At 49.9% G+C, this 16870-nt stretch overlaps 1 protein-coding gene across 2 annotated transcripts in view; it reads right to left on the reverse strand.

Annotated features, from left to right (window-relative positions):
- The window catches only part of LOC139251202 (diacylglycerol kinase theta), a 143203-nt gene that overhangs the window by 35130 nt on the left and 91203 nt on the right, over positions 1 to 16870 (reverse strand). For both annotated transcript variants that reach the window (XM_070873175.1, XM_070873176.1), the window contains exons 12-14: positions 13421 to 13482; positions 9615 to 9765; positions 463 to 501 (exon numbers count right to left, since the gene is read on the reverse strand). In XM_070873175.1, coding sequence (XP_070729276.1) covers positions 463 to 501; positions 9615 to 9765; positions 13421 to 13482 — 252 coding nt within the window. The remainder of the gene's footprint in view (positions 1 to 462; positions 502 to 9614; positions 9766 to 13420; positions 13483 to 16870) is intronic.

The raw sequence follows: 16870 nt of genomic DNA on the forward strand, positions 1-16870 counted from the left end.
GCAAGTTAGGGCCAGGACACAGCCAACATTTGGTACATGTACTCAGCACTGGAAACCCAGCTCCAGAATCACCGATACTCTGCCAAACATCAAGGCCATGGTGAACCCGGGCACTGGTCAGCAGCCAAGACACTGCGGCGCAGACAGAGGTCAAACTATCGAATGACGTAAGTTCACATGGCCAGCCAGAGGGGAGATTAGCATCGTGTTTCCAAACACAGCACGGTTACTTAACAAACACACTCTACATTTGGCCTCTCCAATACAGAGGAGCCTGTAAAGGTGAGCAGCGGAGAGCAGAACCTCTGGCACCAACACTCGTATCACTAAACAACAAGCTCACAGTCGCAGCTGCATCACACTGGAGTTGGGCACCCAGACCGAGAACTCTGCCGCAATTCACCATTTAAACTGCAATTAAACAACTTCCAATGGGGGTTTTACAAGAAACAGTCATCGTACCTTGTTCTGCGTAAACATAACTGAGGGACACCAGATTCCCTGGGGAAAGAAAGAGGTTCATTTCAGTTTATTTTTATACAGATCCATGCGGAATACTCTGTACAGCAGAAACTACAAACATAAAGTCAGACACAAACAGATTCTCCAGAATTTCAATTATTCAAACAATGAGAACATTTTTTGCTGTTGAGACTGTAAATTGCTGAACTTTTTGCTGGATTGTCGAACAACACAATCGCCATAGTTACAGTCAGAACATCATGGTTACGTTAAACATTCCCCTTGCACTAACAGAATCATAAACCTGTCAACGAACCAACACGTAATACGATCTTACAAATGGTTTGACTCGAAACACAACTTGCTGCTGATAACTGGTTTTCATTATTACAGACACAATTAGATTCAAGTTTGGTTCAAATGCAACTTTTCTGTCCTTACAATACACTGCAACTATTGACAGTTTAACAGTCACCCTAAATGCATTCTGCAATCATTATTTACATGAAATCGATGTATGACGATATTTGATGTTTCTGTGCCGATGACAGGATCAGCTTCTGCGGTCTTTGTGCCGATTTTCCGCTGACTGGATGAGCAGAAATTTCCTCCACCTCAATATCGGGAAGACCGAAGCCATTGTTTTCGGTCCCTGCCACAGATTCCGTTCCCTAGCCACCGACTCCATCCCTCTCCGGCTGAACCAGACTGTTCGCAACCTCAGTGTTATATTTGGCCCTGAAATGAGCTTCTGACCACATATCCGCAGCATAACTAAAACCGTCTATTTCCACCTCCGTAACATCGCCCTCATCCATGCCTCTGTTACCTCTAGACTTGACTATTCTAGACCACACTCCTGGCTGGCCTCCCACTTTCCACCCTACATGAACTTGAGGTGATCCAAAACTCGGCTGCCCCCTTGTCCTAATTCGCACCAAGTCCCGCTCCCCCATCACCCCCTGTGTTCTTCATTGGCTTCCGATTAAACAACACCTTGATTTCAAAATTCTCATCCTTGTTTACAAATCCCTCCATGGCCTAACCCCTCCCTATCTCTGTAATCTCCTCCAGCCCCACAACCCCCTGAAATTTCTACACTCCTCTAATTCTGCCCTCCTGAGTATCCCTGATTATAATCGCTCCACCATTGGTGGCCGTGCCTTCAGCTGCCTGGGCCCCAAGCTCTGGAACTCTCTCCCTAAACCTCTCTGCCTCTCGATCTCTTTCCTCCTTCAAGACGCTCCTTAAAACCTCCCTCTTTGACCAAGCTTTTGGTCATCTGCCCTAATTTCTCATGCGGCTCAGTGTCAAAGTTTGTTTTATAGCACACCTGTGAAGCACCTGGGGAGCACACTGTGTTAAAGTGCTACATAAATACAAGTTGTTGTTGTTGAGCTTTCTTGTGTCTGTGTGTTACGTGTTTACATGTTGCATGTGTGCCTGTGTGTTACGTGTTTACATGTTGCATGTGTGTCTGTGTTATGTGTTTACATGTTGCATGTGTGTCTGTGTGTTACGTGTTTACATGTTGCATGTGTGTTACGTGTTTACATGTTGCATGTGTGTCTGTGTTATGTGTTTACATGTTGCATGTTGCATGTGTCTGCGTCTGTTACGTGTTTACATGTTGCATGTGTCTGTGTTACGTGTTTACATGTTGCATGTGTGTCTGTGTGTTGTGTTTACATGTTGCATGTGTGTCTGTGTTGTGTTTACATGTTGCATGTGTGTCCGTATGTTACGTGTTTACATGTTGCATGTGTGTCCGTATGTTACGTGTTTACATGTTGCATGTGTGTGTGTGTGTTACGTGTTTACATGTTGCATGGGTGTGTCCGTGTGTGTTACGTGTTTACATGTTACGTGTGTCTGTGTGTATACATGTTGCATGTGTGTCTGTGTGTTACGTGTATGCATGTTGCATGTGTCTGTGTGTTACGTGTTTACATGTTGCATGTGTGTCTGTGTTAGGTGTTTACATGTTGCATGTGTGTCTGTGTGTTACGTGTTTACATGTTGCATGTGTGTTACGTGTTTACATGTTGCATGTGTGTCTGTTATGTGTTTACATGTTGCATGTTGCATGTGTGTCTGCGTCTGTTACGTGTTTACATGTTGCATGTGTCTGTGTTACGTGTTTACATGTTGCATGCGTGTCTGTGTGTTGTGTTTACATGTTGCATGCATGTCTGTGTTACGTGTTTACATGTTGCATGTGTGTCCGTATGTTGTGTTTACATGTTGCATGTGTGTCCGTATGTTACGTGTTTACATGTTGCACGTGTGTGTGTGTTACGTGTTTACATGTTGCATGGGTGTGTCCGTGTGTGTTACGTGTTTACATGTTACATGTGTGTCTGTGTGTATACATGTTGCATGTGCATCTGTGTTACGTGTATGCATATTGCATGTGTGTCTGTGTGTTACGTGTTTACATGTTGCATGGGTGTGTCCGTGTGTGTTACGTGTTTACATGTTACATGTGTGTCTGTGTGTATACATGTTGCATGTGCGTCTGTGTGTTACGTGTATGCATATTGCATGTGTGTCTGTGTGTTACGTGTTTACATGTTGCATGTGTGTCTGTGTGTTACGTGTTTACATGTTACATGTGTATCTGTGTGTTACGTGTATACATGTTGCATGTGTGTCTGTGTGTTACGTGTTTACATGTTGCATGTGTGTGTGTTACGTTTTTACGTGTTGCATGTGTGTCCGTATGTTACGTGTTTACATGTTGCACGTGTGTGTTACGTGTTTACATGTTGCATGTGTCCATGTGTGTTACGTGTTTACATGTTGCATGTGCGCCTGTGTGTTACGTGTTTACATGTTGCATGTGTGTCTGTGTGTTAGGTGTTTACATGTTGCATGTATTGCACAAAGGACAAAAGTCACAGACCATCAAAAGGCACTCGGCAGATACTTTGGAAAATCAGTGGAGACAACTGGAACAAGGGACAGAGACAAAAAGTGCATGGTTAGTGGCAAAGAGATTGTGCGATGCTGTGCTCCCACTGGGGAAGTCTGGCTGGAAGGCAGCACAGATCAGAGACAGAGTTACAGCGGCCTCTCCCCAGACCCTTCGCACCTATGGGATTGCTCGATAAATATTTTGGTAATTTATATAATTTTTTAAAAAAGATAAATGTATTTTAGATTTTATATTGGAGTGCTCGACGTAAGAATATAATAATTAGGAGCAGGAGTAGGCCATTCGGCCCCTCGAGCCTGCTCCGCCATTCAATCTGATCATGGCTGATCTTCAACTTCAACTCCACTTTCCCGCCCGATCCCCATATCCCTCGATTCCCTTAATATCCAAAATCTATTGATCTCAGCCTTGAATATACTCAGAGACTGAGCCTCCACAGCCCCCTGGGGCAGAGAATTCCAAAGATTCACCACCCTCTGAGTGAAGAAATTCCTCCTCATCTCAGTCCTAAATGGCCAACTCCTTATCCTGAGACTGTGACCCCTGGTTCTAGACTCCCCAGCCCGGGGGAACATCCTCCCTGCATCTACCCTGTCAAACCCTGTAAGAATGTTGTATGTTTCAATGTGATCACCTCATTCTTCTAATCTCTAGAGAATATCGGCCTAGTCTGCTCAATCTCTCCTCATAGGACAGTCTCCCCATCCCAGGAATCAGTCTGGTGAACCTTCGTTGCACTCCCTCTATGGCAATTATATCCCTCCTTAGGTAAGGAGACCAAAACTGTTGTGTATCTGTAAAGCATGCACTCCCATGTTCCATCACCAGGGAGCACATCCCCTGAAGTCCCAAGGGATCCCAGCATCCCTTGGGAGCACCGAATATAAGCCGGCCCCTAAGGCCTGTTCCTCACTCTGGAGTGTCTTATTAAAGACTGAGGTCACTGTTACTTTAACCTCCCTGTGTGCAGTCTCATCTGTGTCAGGCACACAATAACTGGCGACGAGTATACGAATCCAACGCAAAGATGCAGCAAACTGTGGGCATCCTGGAGAAGTTCTCGGAGGGTGAGGACTGGGAAGCCTATGTCGAACGGCTAGACCAGTACTTTGTAGCCAACGAGCTGGACGGAGAAGGAAGTGCTGCAAAAAGGAGATTGGTCCTCCTCACAGTCTGCAGGGCAGCAACCTACAGCCTCATGAAGAATCTTCTGGCTCCGGTGAAACCCACAGATAAGTCGTATGAGGAGCTGTGTACACTGGTTCGGGAGCATCTTAACCCGAGGGAGAGCATGCTGATGGCGAGGTATCGGTTCCATACGTGCTAGCGATCTGAAGGTCAGGAAGTGGGGAGCTATGTCGCCGAGCTAAGGCGACTTTCAGGACAATGTGAGTTTGATGGCTACCTGGAGCAAATGCTCAGAGACTTTTTTGTACTGGACATTGGCCACGAGACCATCCAATGAAACTTTTGACTGTAGAGACAACAACCCTCAGTAAGGCCATTGCGATAGCACAGGCGTTTATGTCCACCAGTGATAACACCAAACAAATCTCTCAGCTCACAAGTGCTAGCAATGTTCATAAATTAACTGGAACTGTGTTTGCGAGCAGAAATGTACAGGACAGAAACCACGAGTCTGCAACTGCCAGCAGGCCTCAGGTGACCCAGATGACTCAGAGTCCGCAACAAAGGATGAATGCAAGGCAATTCACACCTTGTTGGCATTGTGGAGGCTTCCATTCAGCCTATTCATGCCGCTTCAAAGGGTATGTTTGCAAGAGCTGTGGAACAATGGGGCACCTCCAACGAGCTTGCAGATGTGCTGCAAGCTCTGCAAAACCTGCTAACCACCACGTGGCATAGGAAGATCGGTCCATGGTGGATCAAAGCAATTTCGAGCCTCAGAGAGAGGAGGCAGATGCTGAAGTACACGGGGTGCACACATTTTCGATGAAATGTCCACCTATAATGCTAAACGTAAAATTGAATGGCTTACCTGTAGCCATGGAACTGGACACTGGTGCGAGCCAATCCATCATGAGTAAAAAGATGTTTGAGAGATTGTGGTGCAACAAGGCACTCAGACCAGCCCTGAGCTTCATCCACACAAAACTGAGAACGTACACCAAAGAGCTCATCACTGTCCTGGGCAGTGCCATGGTCAAGGTCAGCTATGAGGGCACGGTGCACGAACTGCCACTCTGGATTGTCCCAGGCGATGGCCCCACACTGCTTGGAAGGAGCTGGCTGGGCAAAATCTGCTGGAACTGGGATGACATCCGAGCGCTATCACATGTCGATGAGGCCTCATGTACCCAGGTTCTTAACAAATTTCCTTCCCTTTTTGAGCCAGGCATTGGAAACTGTTCCGGGGCAAAGGTGCAGATCCACCTGGTCCCAGAGGCATGACTCATTCACCACAAGGCGCGAGCTGTACCACACATGATGAGGGAGAGAGTGGAAATCGAGCTGGACAGGCTGCAACGCGAGGGCATCATCTCCCCAGTGGAATTCAGCGAGTGGGCCAGCCCGATTGTTCCAGTACTCAAAAGTGATGGTACGGTCAGGATTTGCGGCAAATATAAAGTAACTATTAATTGTTTCTCGCTACAGGACCAATACCCACTACCTAAGGCAGACGACCTATTTGCGACGCTGGCAGGAGGCAAGACGTTCACCAAGCTCGACCTGACTTCGGCCTACATGACGCAGGAGCTGGAGGAGTCTTCGAAGGGCCTCACCTGCATCAACACGCACAAGGGACTATTCATCTACAACAGATGCGCGTTTGGAATTAGGTCGGCTGCAGCGATCTTCCAGAGAAACATGGAGAGCCTACTCAAGTCGGTACCACCCACAGTGGTTTTTCAGGACGACATATTGGTCACGGGTCAGGACACCGTCGAGCACCTACAAAACCTGGAGGAGGTCCTCCAGCGACTGGATCGCGTAGGGCTGCGGCTGAAGAGGTCGAAATGCATCTTCATGGCAACAGAAGTGGAGTTTTTGGGGAGAAAGATCGCGGCGGATGGCATTCGGCCCACAGACGCCAAGACAGAGGCTATCAGGAACGCGCCCAGGCCACAGAATGTCACGGAGCTGCAGTCGTTCCTGGGAGTCCTCAACTATTTTGGTAACTTCCTACCGGAGTTAAGCACCCTCTTAGAGCTCCTACATGCGTTATTGCGTAAAGGTGAGAACTGGGTATGGGGAAAAAAAGAAGTAATTGCTTTTGAGAAAGCCAGAAACATTTTATGCTTCAACATGCTGCTTGTATTGCATAACCGTGTAAAAGACTTGTGCTAGCATGTGATGCGTCGTCGTACAGAGTTGGGTGTGTATTACAAGCCAACGTTGCGCTGAAGTTGCAACCTGTCGCCTATGCTTCCAGGAGCTTGTCTTAGGCCGAGAGGGCCTACAGCATGATTGTGAAAGAGGCATTAGTGTGTGTGTGTTCGGGGTAAAGAAAATGCATCAGTACCTGTTTGGCCTCAAATTTGAGCTGGAAACCGATCACAAGCCCCTCATATCCCTGTTCGCTGAAAACAAGGGGATAAATCCTAATGCCTCAGCCCGCATACAAAGGTAGATACTCGCGCTATCAGCGTATAACTATACCATCCGCCACAGGCCAGGCACCGAGAACTGTGCAGATGCTCTCAGTCGGCTACCATTGCCCACCACGGGGGTGGAAATGGCGCAGCCTGCAAACTTATTGATGGTCATGGAAGTGTTTGAAAATGATAAATCACCTGTCACGGCCCGCCAGATTAGGACTTGGACCAGCCAAGATCCTCTGCTGTCCCTAGTAAAAAACTGTGTACTGCATGGGAGCTGGGCCAGCATCCCCGTTGAAATGCAAGAGCTAATCAAGCCGTTCCAGCGGCGAAAGGACGAGCTGTCCATTCAGGCAGACTGCCTGTTGTGGGGTAACCGCGTAGTGCTACCCGAAAAGGGCAGGGAGACGTTCATCTCGGATCTCCACAGCACACACCCGGGTATAGTAATGATGAAAGCGATACCCAGATCCCACGTGTGGTGGCCCGGTATCGACTCTGACTTAGAGTCCTGTGTACGGCAATGCAGCATGTGTGCTCAGTTGAGCAACGCGTCTAGAGAGGCACCACTAAGTTTGTGGTCCTGGCTCTCCAGACCATGGTCGAGGATCCATGTCGACTATGCGGGCCCGTTTCTCGGTAAAATGTTCCTGGTGGTGGTGGATGCTTTTTCAAAATGGATTGAATGTGAAATAATGTCGGGAAGCACCGCCACCGCCACCATTGAAAGCCTGAGGGCCATGTTTGCCACCCACGGCCTGCCTGACATACTGGTCAGTGACAACGGGCCATGTTTCACCAGTGCCGAATTTAAAGAATTCATGACCCGCAATGGGATCAAACATGTCACCTTTCCCCGTTTAAACTAGCCTCCAATGGGCAGGCAGAGCGGGCAGTACAAACAATCAAACAGATCCTTAAATGAGTCACAGAAGGCTCACTCCAAACCCGCCTGTCCTGAGTACTGCTCAGCTACTACACAAGACCCCACTCGCTCACAGGGGTGCCCCCGGCTGAGCTACTCATGAAAAGGACACTTAAAACCAGACTCTCGCTGGTTCACCCCAACCTGCATGATCAGGTAGAGAGCAGGCGGCAGCAACAAAATGTAAACGATGGTCGCTCCACTGTGTCACGGGAAATTGATCTGAATGACCCTGTGTATGTGCTAAACTATGGACATGGTCCCAAGTGGATCGCGGGCACGGTGATAGCTAAAGAAGGGAGTAGGGTGTTTGTAGTCAAACTAGACAATGGACAAATTTACAGAAAGCACCTGGACCAAACGAGGCTGCGGTTCACAGATTGCCCTGAACAAACCACCTTTTTCGAGCCCACAACACACACCCAAAGGATCAACGACACCACCCCGGACCAGGAAATCGAACCCATCACGTCCAATAGCCCAGCAAGGCCAGGCTCAACCAGCAGCCCTGCAGGGCCAACAACACACCAGCCCAGCGAGGGCACAGCCAACACACCAGAACAGACATTTGTACCGAGGCGGTCCACCAGGGAAAGAAAGGCTCCCGACCGCCTCACCTTGTAAATAGTTTTCACTTTGACTTTGGCTGGGGGGGGCGGGGGGGAGTGATGTTGTGTATCTGTAAAGCATGCACTCCCATGTTCCGCCACCAGGGATCCCTTGGGAGCACTGTATATAAGCCGGCCCCTAAGGCCTGTTCCTCACTCTGGAGTGTCTTGATAAAGACTGAGGTCACTGTTACTTTAACCTCCCTGTGTGCAGTCTCATCTGTGTTTGGAACAGAATAAAATCTGTACACAATACTCCAGGTGTGGTCTCACCAAGGCCCGATATAATTGCAGTAAGATGTCTTTACTCTTATACGCAAATCCTCTTGCAATAAACGGCAACATATCAACATACACGACAAACACACAATTTTGTAGCAAGCACAAAATGTTGGGATCTGTGTCAAATATTCTGAACAGAATTTTCTGCCCTGTTGAGTTCCAATGGACACAGATCCATTTCAATGGCTCGAGTAATGCTGCTCTCTCTGATGCAGTGTGTTATTGCTGTAAAACTGTACTGTGTCTTTCTCGTGTTACAGTGCAAGCACAGATAGCTGGTCAAGGTTAGACAAGAGCGTACCTGGGCTCGTCTGTTCAGGAACGTTCTGTACAAATACATCCTGGCCCCAAAATAAAATCTCCACTTTTGCAGCCTGTCCTGCGATCCCCACACCGAACTCCAGCCCAGCACTGTGCCCTGTGGCTATCTGATGATCCAAGTCTATACCTATCCCCGTACCTCCAATCCCATTCCCAACAAATGTCTCCAGTTCCTTTTTGAAGAGGTGAAATCAACAGGACTTTGCTTGTTGCTGGGAGCAGAGGTGAGATTCCCCAAGCATTCTGAGCGGAGTAACGCACTGCCATGTTTTACCAGCAGCAACTGTAATTCAAAAATAATTCACTGGATCTTCAACACTGGGACGTCACGAAGACGTGATTAGCAACTTTATAAATGCAAGTTTATTCTCATCATTCTTTCTCGACGTACAAACATCAACTTGATAATCTAACTCGACCCGTCACATAGATCAAAAATATAAACCAGTCAAGCAAACAAATGAACCCTTGGTTCTGTTCTCTTTAACTTTCAGCACTTGTGATGCCTCTTTACTTACCTTTGATCTCCAAGTAATTCTTTAGGAGTGAGAGATAATTGTCCTGAGTCAGCTGAGGAGGAAGAGCCATCAGCAGCAGATTGACCTGCACCACTGAGTTCTGGTTCTGTGTGATGTAGAACCGCGTCTGGTTCATTTGTCGAACTGAGATCTACGGGACACAAAGACAACACAACCCCGCTCAATCTGTGCACGGCAAGGAAACAGCACCGCAGCCGACACTGCAGGCACTGCAGGCACCGCAGCCGACACTGCAGGCACTGCAGGCACCGCAGCCGACACTGCAGGCACTACAGGCACCGCAGCCGACACTGCAGGCACTACAGACACCCCCAGTGAAGGCACACCATCTTCATGACAGAACTGGCACATTTTGGGCAGGGAAGGAAAAGCAGAAGATTCATACATCAGTTTTCATCATAATGACGTTTCAATGTAATCCTTAAAAACCAAAATCTTCAGCAAACCACAGAGCCAGATATCGAACTGAACTTCAGGGGGTGAAATAGTGTTTAGGCGGTAATGCAAAAAACTGGGGATAATGAATCGGCCGATCTTACATCCCATCTGATCGAAATCAAGGGAAAAAACATTGGAGGGTGTAAAGTGGACTGATTGGCATTACCGCAGAAGACCCACTTAACCCAATGATTGCGGTATTAGTCCAGCAACCCTGAGGTTAAGGGGTCGAAATAGGGTTGTAGACGCCAGCCGTTACCGCTGGCGGGAGATGACAAACGGGCGGCAAAGCCCCTTCGCCGGTGGTGAGCACCGTCCAAGCCCCGGCTGAAATTGAGTCGGCTCTTTGGCAGAGGCGCCAAGAGGCAACGCTGTGCCGGCTAGCGCCACCCGCGTGGTGACATCATCCCGCGGGTAGCGCCTCTGTCACGGCTTGGCCCAGAATGATATCGGGGCTTGAAGGGTTACATTATGAGGACGGCTGGCACAGACTAGGCTTGTATCCCCTGGAGATTAGAAGATGGGTGATCTAATCGAGGTGTTCGAAATGATAAAGGGGTTCGATCGGGTAGATAGAGAGAAACTATTTCTTCTGGTGGGTGAGTCTCGAACACAGGGGCAGAACCTTAAATTTAGAGCTAGGCCGTTCAGGGGTGAAGTCAGGAAGCACTTCTTCACACAAAGGGTCGTGGGAATCTGGAACTCACCCCCCCAAAGGTCTGGGATGCCGGGGTCAATTGAAATTGTCAAGACGGAGATCGAGAGACTTTTATTAAGCAAGGGTATCAAGGAATATGGATCAAATGCAATAAATGGAGTTTGAGGTACAGATCAGCCAGGATCTCACTGAATGATGGATCAGGCTCGAGGGGCTGAATGGCCTCCTCCTGTTCCTGTGTAACAGGTTCGAGGGGCTGAATGGCCTCCTCCTGTTCCTGTGTAACAGGCTCGAGGGGCTGAATGGCCTCCTCCTGTTGCTGTGTAACAGGCTCGAGGGGCTGAATGGTCTCCTTCTGTTCCTGTGTAACAGGTTCGAGGGGCTGAATGGCCTCCTCCTGTTCCTGTGTAACAGGCTCGAGGGGCAGAATGGCCTCCTCTTGTTCCTGTGTAATAGACTCGAGGGGCTGAATGGGCCTCCTCTTGTTCCTGTGTAACAGGCTCGAGGGGCTGAATGGCCTCCTCCTCCTGTGTAACAGGCTCGAGGAGTTGAATGGGCCTCCTCCTGTTCCTGTGTAACAGGTTCGAGGGGCTGAATGGCCTCCTCCTGTTCCTGTGTAATAGACTCGAGGGGCTGAATGGCCTCCTCCTGTTCCTGGGTAACAGGTTCGAGGGGCTGAATGGCCTCCTCCTGTTCCTGTGTAATAGACTCGAGGGGCTGAATGCCTCCTCCTGTTCCTGTGTAACAGGCTCGAGGGGCTGAATGGCCTCCTCCTGTTCCTGTGTAACAGGCTCGAGGGGCTGAATGGGCCCCCTCCTATTCCTGTGTAACAAGCTTGAGGCGCTGAATGGCCTCCTCCTGTTCCTGTGTAACAGGCTCGAGGGGCTGAATGGCCTCCTCCTGTTCCTGTGTAACAGGCTCGAGGGGCTGAATGGGCCTCCTCCTGTTCCTGGGTAACAGGCTTGAGAGGCTGAATGGCCTCCTCCTTTTCCTGTGTAACAGGCTCGAGGGGCTGAATGGGCCTTCTCCTGTTCCTGTGTAACAGGCTCGAGGGGCTGAATGGCCTCCTCCTGTTCCTGTGTAACAGGCTCGAGGGGCTGAATGGCCTCCTCCTGCTCCTGTTAGTGCAGTTCATCTTTCAAGTGTCTAACCAATTATTTCTTTGATCACGCTATTTTCAAAGAAATCAAAATATATGAATTGAGTTTTTTTGTAATTATTTCAGTGGCCATTTATGAAGATTGGAATACATCAAACTCAATGGGTGTCATTTGGAACATCTCATCCGAAAGGATGCTCAGCATTGCGTGTTGTTAGCAAGGAACAAAGAGAGGCCATCTGATTCACCCAAGGAAACTGATTCATCCCCGGAATCTGTAAGATAAACTTGGACTCATTTACACTCAACAGCAGACATCTGAAAAAGTGAGATTAATCCCTTCTTGATTGATTCCTATTTTGTTTATTTCTATCTTATTTGCTACAGCAAACTTTGTTTTAAACGTCAATATTTGATCACCACTTTTAGCCTTAAAAAAACGTGGTCTGTCATTGGGCCTTTCCTGCCTTACAGAGTGAGAGGAGAGGCAGTGAGCAGCCTACACATTCTCCATAACCAACTTACCCTCATCAGGGTGTGTTAGGCTGTTAGGCCAGGGCTCACAGATTGATAGATGCAGATTTCAGTTTATAAACGATCTTTCTGGAAACTCTTCTTCGAATCAATGCTTATCAGTGAAAGCTGCTTGAATGAGATTGTCCAATTGATAAAGAACCCAGTGGCCCGGGATTTGCCGGGGGTAGTGCTCGTGAACAAACAGCGTTCACTGTTATTGCCCCTTTCAAACTGACCACAACTTTAGAATGTAGCGCGCACATCCTAACGCAGAAATCCTGAAGTTATGGTCAGTCGTTCACTGGTCTGATACGCCCCCGGCCGGCAATCAGGGAAACTGCCGAAAACGTGGGTATTTTACTGTTAAATACCCCACTAAAAGCTATGCTGTGTTGGAATCGATGTGGCTGGAGTTTTAACAGCGTATTGACTGCTAAACAAAGGTTTGGGCCCTGACAAACTCATTTTAATTTTATGAAGTGACAAATTTCTTCATTATGATAAAATTACAAGTTTTAAGAAACTTTAAATTAATATATATATAAATTTTTTTAAAGTTTGTTCATGATATTTCAGGTTTACCCATTCCCCATGTGAGAGCCTTAATCTTTGTTTTGCTCTCTGTAACATTTAGGAAAAGTCCGGATAAAAGCAGCCTCTTTTGAGTGATAAGGGAGTCAAGGGTTCTGGGGAGCGGGCGGGGAAGTGGAGCTGAGTCCATGATCAGATCAGCCACGATCTTATTAAATGGCGGAGCAGGCTCGAGGGGCCGTACGGCCTACTCCTGCTCCTATTTCTTATGTTCTCATTTCTGTAAGAATTCTGCAATGTGATGGGTTGCTCAGACAGCTTGTTGCACGAGGAAATTCCAATTATACTGCACTGAAATCACTTGAACTTTGAAAAAGGCAAATCTGGCTATGGAGCTGGAGCGCTCTGTGGGAAGCTTTATTCAGGGCCAGACCTTTTCCTCACCGCTGACGGTAAACTCCAGGCCAATATTACCCACCTGCATGAATTTTAAGATGCTTGGATACAAATTGTACAAAAGTGTACAATCAATAAATTTCTCACCTTCCGAATATCTTGCAGTCTGCCCAGCAGCTGTTCGGATGGAGATAGCACCATGCACTGCACTAGAAGGGAACATGGCAATTAAAAACATATTCAGTGAAGCAAGAAATTTGTTTCTCCAAATGAGGATTTCTACAGCCTGGGCCCCAATACGAACTCAATCAGATCTCTCTGTTTTTGGAACAATATCTATTTTCTATACCCATTAAATGGGACGAGTTAAACGGACTGAACGACCTCCGCCCCCACCCCATTGAATGTCAGTGACCCCCACCCCACAGAACGTTCCCCTCCCCCACCCCACTGAATATCAGTGACCCCCACCTCACTGAACGTTCCCCGCCCCCACCCCACTGAATGTCAGTGACCCCCACCCCACTGAACGTTCCCCTCCCCCACCCCACTGAATATCAGTGACCCCCACCTCACTGAACGTCCCCCGCCCCCACCCCACTGAACGTCCCCCTCCCCCACCCCACTGAATGTCAGTGACCCCCACCTCACTGAACGTTCCCCTCCCCCACCCCACTGAACGTTCCCCTCCCCCACCCCACTAAATGTCAGTGACCCCCCACCCCACTGAACGTTCCCCTCCCCCACCCCACTGAACATTCCCCCGCCCCCACCCCACTGAACGTCCCCCACCCCCACCCCACTGAATGTTAGTGACCCCCACCCCACTGAACATCCCCCGCCCCCACCCCACTGAACGTCCCCCTCCCCCACCCCACTGAACGTTCCCCTCCCCCACCCCACTGAACGTTCCCCTCCCCCACCCCACTGAATGTCAGTGACCCCCACCCCACTGAACGTTCCCCTCCCCCACTGAACGTTCCCCCGCCCCCACCCCACTGAATGTCAGTGACCCCCACCCCACTGAATGTCAGTGACCCCCACCTCACTGAACGTTCCCCCGCCCCCACCCCACTGAACGTTCCCCTCCCCCACCCCACTGAATGTCAGTGACCCCCACCTCACTGAACGTTCCCCCGCCCCCACCCCACTGAACGTTCCCCTCCCCCACCCCACTGAACGTTCCCCTCCCCCACCCCACTGAACATCCCCCGCCCCCACCCCACTGAACGTCCCCCACCCCCACCCCACTGAATGTTAGTGACCCCCACCCCACTGAACATCCCCCGCCCCCACCCCACTGAACGTCCCCCACCCCCACCCCACTGAACGTTCCCCTCCCCCACCCCACTGAATGTCAGTGACCCCCACCCCACTGAACATCCCCCGCCCCCACCCCACTGAACATCCCCCGCCCCCACCCCACTGAACGTCCCCCACCCCCACCCCACTGAACGTCCCCCACCCCCACCCCACTGAATGTTAGTGACCCCCACCCCACTGAACATCCCCCGCCCCCACCCCACTGAACATCCCCCTCCCCCACCCCACTGAACATCCCCCGCCCCCACCCCACTGAACGTCCCCCGCCCCCACCCCACTGAACATCCCCCTCCCCCACCCCACTGAACGTCCCCCGCCCCCACCCCACTGAACATCCCCCTCCCCCACCCCACTGAACGTCCCCCGTCCCCACCCCACTGAATGTCAGTGACCCCCACCCCACTGAACGTTCCCCTCCCCCACTGAACGTTCCCCCGCCCCCACCCCACTGAATGTCAGTGACCCCCACCCCACTGAATGTCAGTGACCCCCACCTCACTGAACGTTCCCCCGCCCCCACCGAACGTTCCCCTCCCCCACCCCACTGAACGTTCCCCTCCCCCACCCCACTGAACGTTCCCCTCCCCCACCCCACTGAACGTTCCCCCGCCCCCACCCCACTGAATGTCAGTGACCTCCACCCCACTGAATGACCCCCTCCCCCATCAGCTCACTGTTAGATTTTCTGTCATTTCAATGGAAACTTATAATCATGGAATTGTGTCTGTGTCAATTCTTCACCAAATCTATCTGCTCGAATCCAATTTCCCAGAGCCAGTTACATCGATTGTACAGCACAGAAACAGGCCATTCCGCCCAACTGCCAGTGTTTATGCTCCCCATCTCCCCCCATCACCATATCTCTCTATTCCTTTCTCTCCCATGTGTTTATCTAGCTTCCCCTTAAATACATCGATACTATTCACCTCAACCCCTCCCTGTGGCAGTGAGTTCCACATTCTCACCACTCTCTGGGTAAAGAGGTTTCTCCTGAATTTCCCATTGGATTTATTAGTGACTGTTTTATATTTATGGCCTCTCATTTTAGACTCACCCTCATGTGGAAACATCTCTATGGCTACCCTATCGAACCCTTACATCATCAACAACAGCCTGCATTTATATAGCACCGTTAACACAGTAAAAACCCGAAGTGCTTCACAGGAGCGTAACCAGACAACACCCAACACCGAGCAGGTGATGGAGAGAGGGGCTCAGGGAGTCGGGAACATTTTAAAGACCTCCAGTATGTCAACTCTCAGCCTTCTCTTTTCTAGAGTTATTTTACAGCCCTGGTCAGACGCCATCCGCAATAATTGCGTCCAGTCCTGGGCCCCGCCCCATCCCTCCCCTCGGGGAGGGTCTATCGGCCTCGGAGGGGAGCAGATTCACCAGAACAATACCGAGGCTCAAAGGGTTAAATTATGAGGTCAGGTGTATAGGCTAGGCTGTGTTTCCTCAAGTGTAGAATATTAGAGGGAAATCTAATCGAGCTGTTTAAGATGATTAAAGGATTTGATAAACTATTTCCCCTGGCGGTGGGGGGGAGGAAAGAGTCCAGAACAAGGAGCAGAATCTTAAATTAGAGCCAGGCCGTTCTAAGGTGATGTCAGGAAGTTTAATTTTACAAGTTACATGCTGCAAGTACACTTGTTTCTTTCAGGTATCAGATAAATGTCTGGACATTTAACACCTTGCAGAGAGGCACACAAACTCCTCGCCACAATATGTGCTACACACACACACACAGACCCTCCCACACACACACACACAGACCCACCCGCACACACACACACAGACCCACCCGCACACACACACACAGACCCATACGCGCGCGCACACACACACACAGACCCACCCGCACACACACACACACAGACCCACCCGCACACACACACACACACAGACCCACCTGCACACACACACACACACATAGACCCACCCGCGCGCACACACACACACACACCCACCCGCACACACACACACACAGATACACCCGCACACACACACAGACACACCCGCACACAGACCCACCCGCACACACACACAGACCCACCCGCACACACACACAGACCCATACGCGCGCGCACACACACACACAGACCCACCCGCACACACACACACACAGACCCACCCGCACACACACACACACAGACCCACCCGCACACACACACACACACACATAGACCCACCCACGCGCACACACACACACACACACCCACCCGCACACACACACACAGACCCACCCGCACACACACACACAGACACACCCGC

Source organism: Pristiophorus japonicus, chromosome 2 (assembly GCF_044704955.1).
Source record: "Pristiophorus japonicus isolate sPriJap1 chromosome 2, sPriJap1.hap1, whole genome shotgun sequence".
Classification (NCBI taxonomy): domain Eukaryota; kingdom Metazoa; phylum Chordata; class Chondrichthyes; family Pristiophoridae; genus Pristiophorus; species Pristiophorus japonicus.